The following is a 10,272-nucleotide window of genomic DNA, read 5'->3' on the forward strand; positions in this document are numbered from 1 at the left end:
ATTAGAGCCAAAAACATAAACCATGATGCATTGTTTACCCTTTTTTATGGTTTAGCACACACAGAGGAGTGTGATTACAACACAAAGCTTTGTTTTAGAAATGTTTCCAGTTTGTAGCATTTTAAAGCACTCAACTTGTGTCATGACGGACATTTGATATTCATTGGACACTCAAGGCATCAACTGTCAAAGACATCCCGTATGTGTTCAGCACATCCTGACTGATTCTGGTGCACTAGCAATGCCCGACCATTCCTGGAGATTATTTCATCGAGCTGGTTATAATGGAGTTCAATGCTGAAATGAGTCAGTGACCCCAAACTTTTGAGTTACGTAACACTTCAAAAAGACGTCTGAAATCTCTGCAGAAGAAGAGCGAAAAGCTTTCAGCTTCTCCTCTCAACAAAATAGTCCCATTATTCACAAGCGGGTTCAGTTCGACGAGAAGTCCTGCGCCTGCTGGTGTCTGGGAGTTTGCTCGCAGGGTTCACTCATCCTTCAACGTCTCAATTTTTAAACACAGTCAGGACAACAAACCAGCGTAGCTGTACTCAGGCAAACACCTGGAGATGCTTTAAATGCAAAAAAAAACAAAGTGCTTTGTTCTCGGAGGAAGGAATAAACACTGTAAGTAATAAAAAAAATAAATAAATAGTTAAGGCATGTGTGCGCAGCAACATTGTTCTTTAACCATATTTAGAGTTTTCCATTCAGGCTGATTCCTCGCTAAGAATGTGTGTGTGCGTTCATGTGTGTTTTTAACATTCCTTTGAAATGATTGACCCGCCAGTAGCAAAAAAGCTTCACGACCAAAAAACGCTGACCTGTAAAGTGGTGAAGGCATTGTGTTTTCTCTCAATTAGCAGCCTGGCGCGGCAGAGCGGAGCGGAGCTTCGAGACGGCGGTGCCACAGTGTCACAACGCTGTTTTGTCTGCATAATAAGCTGATATTTCTTCTTCACAGTGACTCGTTCCTGCCAAGCAAGACGTCTTGCGAGCCAGCCAGTCCCATATTTAGACTGTTTGAGGGCAGGTTGACTCAAATGACGTGCGTCCAGAGAGAAAAGCTATAATACTGGAACAACGTAGCATTTAGCTGAAGGTCGACGCAGCTGAAAGCAGCTGTGACGTCCCGGCTGAGTCACGCTTTCTAGAACCGAGCTCTCCAGTTTTCTTGTGGGGGAATAAATCAAACATCAATCGTATCCTCAGTTTTATGTCTGTCTTTGTTCGGCCGGAACTTAATCTGAGTTTTCAGCTTCAGTCGATCATCCGTCCTGGAGTCACATTTTATGGAGCTGTCATGCACCGTCACCTCCGCTGAGTCACAAGAGTGCAAAGAAGAGACAAACAAAAAATAACAAACAAGTCGTGTCGCATGCACGCCGGCTGAATTCACGATTAGACAGAAGAGACCTTGATTGGAGCACCTGACACAGGGGCCGAGCACACAGGCGTCTGTCAGCGCGGGCCGGAGTGGCACAGGAGGCCGCCGCCGCTGTGTCAACACCACACACTGACATCAATAGAACAGTAACAAACAAGGAAGTGGCCTGACGCGTGCATCAGGGCAGGGAGAGTTCTGCGGCGCTTGGCGCTCGAAGCGACGACAGACGGCAACAATTTGCCGCTTTCTTTCATTCGCTGTTGGAAGGGCGGCGCACAGCAACTGTGTTGCTTAAATGTGAGCGGCTTCAAGACCGACTGTGCCCTCGAGAGCTGCATTTAAAACGTGGCGTGTTTGGCCAGTTAGAGTGTGGCTGGCTGGACCAATCAGCGGGTTCCGAGGAGGAAGATTGTAAAGAGGGTGAAGGACGGGTAGCACTGTAACATGACCAACGCTGGTAATAAAGGCATCTGATTGGCCTGGCGGTTCTTTTTCTCTCCCTCTCTACCCAGGACAAGCTGCTGAGGGCTCAAATGAAGATGCACTTGATGGAAGTTGTGAGATTTAAACTGGTTCTATTTTGAAAATACCAAGCCCGAAGACCATAATAATTTATGCGTATATATTATAAAACGCTGACCAATACACGAGTGAGAACTTCTGATGTAAAAGCAGAACCACGTGATCAACGCTCGAGCCACCTGACGGTGCCACTAAAAGTTTCAATGCATATGTTTTTCTTTATTTTTATTCTAAAAAAAAACACATGGACATGCCGATCTTGTCCGTTCCATTGGACTTTCAACCTTCGCAAATAAATCGCAATAAATTCCGTCAAAGTTGTAATTGTGTCAGGGACCAAGCTCAGCTGAATAAGCCATGGCCAAAAAAAATAGACGGTCGAAGCTGGAATCTCATTCATAATTGTAATGAACAATTGTGCTTGAGTCACATGTCTACAGTCATCTCCGTGCAACCAGAATGACAGGGAGGTGGCATTCATTCATTCATTCATTCATTCATTCATTCATTCATTTAGCTCTTCTGCATCAGAATTGCACTTGTTTGCAAATCTGGAGGCAATTACATGCTGGAGCAGAAGTGAAAAAAACGCCCAATCGAGCTCGTGGTGACTGTTGGTGTCTGAGCGAGACACGTTGCCGTCCTGACATCATGACAGAGAGCTGGAGATTGAAAAGGGCAGAAAGCCACATGAGACCAAACTGAGTCTCAGCCCTTCCCTCTGGACTCCCACTCCGGACATTTGCAAAATAGATTAACTGAGCCCCACTAAGTCTCCATGTAGTTGGCTTCTCTTTTTTTGTTGTTTTTTTTTTGTTGATATATACAGCAGCTGAAATCCTTACAGTTACGCACACGCACACGCACACGCACACGCACAGTCAAGTAACAGCAACAACGACGACGACACACGTTTTGGCTCTCGAGCAGAGACAACCTGTGTGGATTTTCCTCCTCCTGGCCGCTCGGCTCTCATCTCGTCAACACGTCCACACCCTGACGCACTGCGAGGAGCCCGGAGGGAGTCGGCTGCACTTCCACTGCCACCTGGGAGGCTTTTGCCTTTGGAGGGAGGTCACGTTGGCTTCACCTCTGGATCCCAGCGGGGACGGACGGTTGTACTTCAGAATTCACGGTGCGTGTCTTCCGATGCGGCGACACAGAGGAAAGTAGGTCGGCACAAGGCTGGGAAACTGGAAAACATACCAGTTACCAGAGGTGGGTTAGTGCACTTCAGGAGATTTTTCAGATGTCTGTACTTTGCTTTTTACTTTTACTTTCCAAGAGTACCAAAACTGTTAAAAATGATCCCGATGAAGACCAGTGTTCAGTTCAGCCGAGGTTATTCCATCAAAACTTGTTTTATTTTGCAGGATTATCAACCAATGTATTCTTTCATTAATGGCATTAAAATATTTTCACTTTTTACTTTTTACTAAATCTGATTTGAATGGGATTCACCTGCAGTCTGAACGCAGCCGTAGAGAGGTGCAGCGACAGGAACGCAGTGCAGCAACATCATTTTGCGTGCGGCCAGGGACTCGCCTCATAGGCCTTCAAATATACACAACATGACATTCATTCTCTTGCGTAAGCGGAGACACGCACGCACGTTTCGCTTAGTGTGAGGAATCGGCTTTTATAGATGCCACCTGTTGGTGTGGGATGTGGTCCTGTTTAGCTGGAATGGAGCCTGCGGGGCCTGTCAACACAAGGCAGCGGCCTTTTCTCCCTCTGCCCTTCAACTTCCTGTGCCCCATCAACACACAACACACACACACACACACACACAGCTCCATGGTGGAAGTTATCCATCAGATTCTATACGTTCCCCTCCTCCCCTCTCAGCGGAGCCCCGGCTCACAATCACCTCATCTCTCCTCATCACATCTGCCAAAACATTTCTCTGGCGCCTGCAGCTCCACGTTCAGACTCTTCAAACAGTCCTCTGGCGCAAACTTTGTTTGCGTCGCCGCATCGACGAGATTTGGAGCAGAAAAGGTCGAGTGGAGACCCCCCCCCCCCCGAGTCGTCTGCAACACTTTAGGCTGTGAATGATGGTGACTCGTTATGTGGGAAGGCGTAAATGTTGACACAATTGGAAGGTTTCATCGGTGGTAGACTTCAAAACACGCGCAGGTGTTTGACTTTAGTTTAGTTGGACCACTACTCAGCAGACATTATGGGTTTTATCTCCAACACTGACACCTGCTGGGCTAAATGTTGATTTTGACAAATGGATGTGCAGGATCAGCATCAGTAAAGACTCACTCCAGCGAACAAAAAATAAAAAAGGAGTCTCAAGGAGTTTACATTTTTTATAAATATATATATTTCAATAGCGCTAACTGCTAGTTGAGTGCACACATTGCTGTATAATATCTAAGTAGAATTGCAAAAATCTATTTAAAAAACAAACCGGGATGTGAATGATAAAACACTTTATTAAAATAAAACACTTTATGAACAATGAACAACGAACAAACGCACAATGAACAATGAGCAAATTGTACAAACTCAGAAGAGGAAGCTACTTCATAATGAATGGAAGATATAAAACAATGCAGTGGGATTAAAAAAAAAAAAACACCTATAGAATATAGTTAGCATAACAAACAAACAAACAAACCAACGGCCTAATTCAGCGCGCTGTTGGCTTTGTGCAGAAAGCTCTTCCAGGCCTCCTGCATTTTCTGCTTTGCCGCTTCATCATCTTCGACTGCTTTGGAGCAGATCCGCTTCATCCGGCTGTGCTGATCCTCCATGGACTTCTGTCGCGGCGCGGGAAGCACAGGCCACGGTCAAGACGACACAATCGAGCGTTTGAAAAAACAAATGGTGAACGGCAAAAACATCTCTGAGAAGTAGAGATGGAAACACCCCTGATCTGATTTATTGAACAGAGGAAGGTTTCTCCACTCCATTTGTCAACTTATGACATTAATACTTTTCAATCCTGCATATTTATTTAGAAATAAATTTACTCTCCACATTTGCTTGCTAAATCTTTCACTGCATTCTTTACAGTTAACTCTCAGGTTCATTCTCACAATACAAGACAGGCTGATAAACTTTATACTCCCTTTTGCCGTACGACACAAAGTCAATTTTCTTTTATTTACAGAGGTTCATTACTTAGGAATTCACGTTTTCATTTTGCAAAAACATCTCCATCTTTGGTTGGTTTTAAGTCTAGACTGAAGTCCTATCTGATACATCAAGACTCTATAGCTTCTACTTAATTATTTCACTTTCACTCTTAATTTTATACAGTTTCTTTTTTTTTTTTGGTCTTATAATAAGGTATTCGTGCTATTGTTGTTGTTTGAGAATTCTATTTCATTTCTTATTTTACCTTTATTTTTGAGGAGGTTTCCTTAAATAATCCCATTAGATTTTTGTTTTTTTAAACCTCTCCAGCACTTTCTGTATGATTGTTTTTCTTTATATATGCACCGTCTCTGTATTATGGTGCAAATAATAATAAAATAAATAAATAAATAAAAAGTTACCTCTGTGACTGCCAGGTGATTGGTCGCCGTGGTGAAAATCGATGCAAGGTTCTTGGTGACGATGAGTCTCTCCTCAACGGTCTCCTGCAGCACCAGTTGGTACCTGACGGAGAGACAACCAGTGAGTTGTTGTGAAACTGTTCCCATATATGTCGAATATCTAAACAAATTTAGGATTGAGGATTAACTTGAAAAATAATCTGAACAACAATTTTCAATTAGCAGTGACTTGCGTGGATGATGTCGGACGACTGCATATCGGCCACTTACTGTTGCTGTGCCGCCTTCAGCTGCTGCATGGCCTCGTCGTACCCGTAGTTGATCTTCTTCTCCAGCTGCTTACGATGGTTCTCCACCGACTCGATCTCCTCCGCCCAGCCCTTCTCATCTTGGTCCAGCTCCTACGCACACAAACACAAAGGGATAAAGCACATGGTATAAAAAGTACACAGTAATAAACACTGAAACAAAAAGCCTCTTTTAATTTGTGTGCGGAGGAATCGCAGTGTAGTGGACAGATCTGTGAGGGCTTTACCTGCATTCCAGAATCCAACTGTTCATCCAGCTTGCCAATCTGCTCTCTCAGCTGCTTCAGGTCATTGGACTTGTCCAAGATGTTCGAGTTCACCTTGAAGACAAAGATACATTTTTTTTTACCTCTTTGCTCCAACATGCAGCAACAGTGTGACATTGTTAAAACAGACGATGTTACCTGTTCACAAGACTCCTCCAGACTGAGTTTCATGTGGGCTAACTGACTGTTCTCCTCCTCCATGTCGCCGATGAGCTTTCTCAGGCGCATCTGCAACACAAAACATAGACTCAATACGAAGATTTACCTGCAACTAAATCTTTGCTGGGACACACGTACCTGTGTCTCTGTGTTGTGTTGAAGAAGGCTGCCAGATCCACAGTTAAACTGCCTGATCTCGAAATCGTGACCGCGGGCGTTCTTTGCCGACAAAGGTATCAGCTGCAGCTTGCGAGCCAGTTTGTGGTACTCGAACAGCTTCGCCTCCTCCTGAAGTGGAAGAAACAACAGGGCGGGCGGGTCAGACAGAGGCGCAGGTGCACTGTGCTCATTGTGAACCAAAAGCTGCTCCACTGCTCACACGTGTGAGCAAGATGCACACTGACTCTCTCTTTGGCTTTGGCCAGAGCGATTTCCTCGTTCCACTTGTGGTGCTCCGCCTCTTCGAGCGTCTTGGTGAGGCTGGAGATGGTCTGCTGGAGCTCCCTCTTCTCTCTGTTGATCCTCTCCACGTCGGCCGGAGTGAACTTCTGGTTCTGGAGCTGGAGCTGGAGCTTCTCGTGGTCGTGTTTTAGAATTTCCACTTGGCTGACTAGAATAAACAAGGTAAGGAAAATCAGAGAACATGATGATTCTCCAGAGAGGTGTTGGATATTCTGTATGTTTTGCTGGGAACGTTTAGCATGTTCCGCCCCGGTACAGGATTCTCTAAAACTGATTGCCATCTTTACCTGTGTTCTGCAGCTCGCTTTCCATTTCTGAAGCTTTGCTCTCTAAGTTGGACTTAAACGAATCCAAGCTGCTTCGGTAACTCTGGAGCTGCTTCAGGTCTTTCTGCAGCTTGGTCTTCTCCATCCTCTTGCTCATTAAACGATCCTGAATAAAAGGAACGTAACAAAGTTGTGATGTTGGCATCTCTAACAAATACGTGTTATTCATTAATTTGCATCACCTGTCAACTACAAGCTAGTAGCTGTAAGGCACATTCCTTTTATTGCACTGTAGATCTATACAGCTTTCATTTTACTTCATGCATTGTTATTGAAAACATTTTTTTGTTTTAATTACTTGAGTAATGGAAGACTTAGTGTCACTAGACTAACATAAAATTACATTATTTGACTGGACCCATAAGACTGACAGATTTATGCTTGATGTTTAGCCGTTGCCTTTTAGCCTCGTCACTCCAAATCCTCTGGGAATTGTCAATAAGACACACAACCGCAACAGCAGCAACACCATCACTGCATACTGATGCATACTGACCGATTGGCTCTCTTTCTCCAGTTCCTCCAACTCATCGCTGACAATTCTGTATTTCTCTTCCATTGTGCAAAGCAAGGCTTCGTCCACATTGTACAGTTTTCCTTTCGAGGGCACAGAAATAAACACAAACATATTTAACCATTAGTGTAAATTTTAAATCAAGAGTATTAGTTGAAACAGTTAAGTTGTTTTTTTCTGAATTACATATTGGAAGCAACCCATTTCGGAAACAAAAAAGGGAAAGAAAATAGGAAATAACTATTTCCAGACAAATGTGCGACACTTACTGAGTTTAGCGGTGAAAATGTCATCTTCTTCCTCAAATGTGTCATTATTGTGCATGAACTTGAAGTACGACTCAGCTGTGTAGTCCTGGAAGAGCTACACACACATACACACAAGACAAACAAAAAATGTTGCTTTTCTAAAGCTCGTACTGACTAAACAAAATATTCCGATGAATAGAAATGGTTGTTGATGTTTATTGTATTGATTATAAATACCTTGTGATACTCAAGGTCTTCATCAATGTCGTGCCGGTCGCCCCAAGACTCGAGGAAAAGCATCTTCTGATCACTCAAAGTCTGCAGGGTCTGAAGCAAACAATAAGCAGAATACGGTTTTCTAGCAGATCAACCAAATGCAAACTGTGTGTTTGCTCAAAGACATTTCTCCTCACCTTGACATTGTCAATCAACCACATGAGAGCACCGAGGGCCATAGGCCAGGTATGAGGAGCCCCAACAGAATACATTGAAGACTTGGAGAGCACAAATGGATACCTACAAAAAAAAAAAAAAAAAAAAAAAGTTAGAAAAAATACAGGCAGACTGAGATAAATGTGTAAAACTTTTAACAGATTTAAAAGAAAAGTAGATTCCCCCATTGCTTGTTATGTAATGTCAAGTTGTTGTTGTTTTTTTTTAAAAAGAAATTTGTGGTAAATATTTTCCACGGTCCAAATGACAAAATGCTTGCAGAGTTACTCGAAAGACTTTTTTCTTTTACCCAATGGATTTTAGCATGGCTGGAATCTCCTCCTCAATTTTTGAGTTTGGCATCACAAATGTGGGCTCGAGTTGGCAGTAGATGAACTCCAACATCTTGACAAACTCCTTGGTTGAAGGGGACTGAAGAGTCTTAGCCGACAGAGTCCCATTATAGCCGTGTTCGGTCAAGAACTGGGGGGGAAAAAAGGCAACGATCAGAGTGCTGAAAAATACAGATGAGATCATTAAATACCGTTTTATCTTCGTTTGTTTGTTAGTTTTTACCTCGTGCAGTTGTCTGATGCACTGTTGGACATAAGATTTGTCATGCAGAGGTCTCGTGTCTTTAATCTTCTCGATACCCCCAAATCCTCCCATGGTGCTGGTGCTATACAAAATACAGTGACACACCAGGACAGCCGATGAATGTTAAGTCATGCAAAAACAACGTCATCTCGTGTGTATGTGTGTGTGTGACACACACTTACCGGCGACCAAAGAAGCTGGTTCTCCTTTCGGAGGTGACAGATGCTGGTTTGGGGACGTTGAGCTTGCCAAAGGAAGGTTGTGACCTGCAAGAGATCCCGTTAACGCTGCACTCCCCCGACGTAATTGAGTGTAATGTCAGCGTGAACGCGTTTCTGCCACTTTCCGGGCACAATCTATCATTTTGTCACACTGGGCAAACGAGTTGCATTGTGAAATAGGTTGTGTTTTTCCTTGCCACCAACCTTTGGGGTGTGGTATACATCATGCTCAGCCGGTTGGGATCTTGGACCCGCAAAGGCACCTCCGTTTGTCGGCCCGTCACTCGACTCTGTCTGCCGCTGTAAACAAGTATTGAAGAGATAACACGTTATTTGAACTGATGTAGACTTAATCAAAACCAAACCATACAAACGCAAGTGAACGCAACTGTTTATTTTATATAAATAATGGTTGTAATACAATGCAGGTGGCGAGCTAAATGACAATAACACCATAACAGCACAGTCAACGGAAATGAAGCGTTTGCTAGCTGTACCGTTTGCATCGAACCGTTGGATGGCTTGAACGCAGTGCCGAACGCACCGAAAGACTTTATTCAACATGGGGAAATATCTCTAATTAATCTGAACAACATTAGAAAAAGGAGTTCAGCAAATACAATATGATGTTATAAAGAAAAAAAACAAAAACAAAGAGACTTCCTCAACGGTTAATGCTAAGTAAAAACAGCTAGCGACAAACAACAGGGGCGTCTGAGTTCCAAGAATCTCCATCAAACGTCCACTTTTGGAACACTTAGGGTAAATATTTGGTGATTCAAAGAAATAACAAGTGACTTTTTTACAAAGTTTGAGGACTTACCGTTCCATTTTTTGTGGACGGACGATTATGTTATATAAATGAATTGGACGCCCGACTTTCAAAATTCAAACCCCCGCTTAAAAGAAACAGCAGTGACGTCACGTCACTAAATACGGAAAGTCGCTTGTATCAAAAAGGATTTGTCGCAGCGCAAGAATCGACTCGAACTCCGTTTGAGTTTATTTGATTCAGTATCGACTAAATTAAACCTACTAAGTATTTTCTTAAATGTCATTACCGTGAATACAAAGGGTTTAGTTTACACGGATCTTATGGCAGAATTTCAACTTTGCATATTCAGTATCAAGTCGATACATTCACCCAAATGTAAGACTCAGAAGTCATGTTAAAGATGTCCCTTTGGTTTGTTTTTGTCTGTCTCTCCTTTTTCTGCTGCCAATTCTTCTAATTTATTTGATGCATATTTGAGTTGCTAATATTGATGTAACTTCATTTTTCATGGGGCCCTTTAAATTGTACGTTTGTAACAGTATT

The 10,272-nt window shown here is 43.1% G+C and overlaps 1 protein-coding gene across 1 annotated transcript; it reads right to left on the minus strand.

Moving 5' to 3' along the window:
- Window positions 1-4,335: 4,335 nt before the first annotated feature.
- ndc80 (NDC80 kinetochore complex component) lies at window positions 4,336-9,931 on the minus strand. Its single transcript, XM_076019568.1, has 17 exons — window positions 9,778-9,931; window positions 9,159-9,254; window positions 8,916-8,999; window positions 8,713-8,815; window positions 8,447-8,619; window positions 8,118-8,220; window positions 7,942-8,031; window positions 7,726-7,819; window positions 7,439-7,539; window positions 6,904-7,048; window positions 6,559-6,764; window positions 6,293-6,442; window positions 6,134-6,223; window positions 5,957-6,049; window positions 5,692-5,822; window positions 5,422-5,524; window positions 4,336-4,680 (listed from the first exon to the last, which is right to left on the minus strand). The coding sequence occupies exons 1-17, from the start codon at window positions 9,783-9,785 to the stop codon at window positions 4,546-4,548; spliced, it is 1,905 nt and encodes a 634-aa protein (XP_075875683.1). The 5' UTR covers window positions 9,786-9,931; the 3' UTR covers window positions 4,336-4,545.
- Window positions 9,932-10,272: the final 341 nt, after the last annotated feature.

This window comes from Nelusetta ayraudi, unplaced genomic scaffold (genome assembly GCF_046127955.1).
Source record: "Nelusetta ayraudi isolate G7.1 ecotype Tasmania unplaced genomic scaffold, CSIRO-AGI_Nayr_v1 ptg000010l, whole genome shotgun sequence".
Taxonomy (NCBI): Eukaryota; Metazoa; Chordata; class Actinopteri; order Tetraodontiformes; family Monacanthidae; genus Nelusetta; species Nelusetta ayraudi.

Bases quoted from the DNA above. Each gene is read 5' to 3' on its own strand.
- ndc80 (XM_076019568.1), bottom strand. The intron at 9,000-9,158 runs GTTGGTGGCAAG...GATCTCTTGCAG, and splicing joins ATGTATACCACACCCCAAAG to GTCACAACCTTCCTTTGGCA. The intron at 5,823-5,956 runs GTAAAGCCCTCA...TTGTGTGCGTAG, and splicing joins AGTTGGATTCTGGAATGCAG to GAGCTGGACCAAGATGAGAA.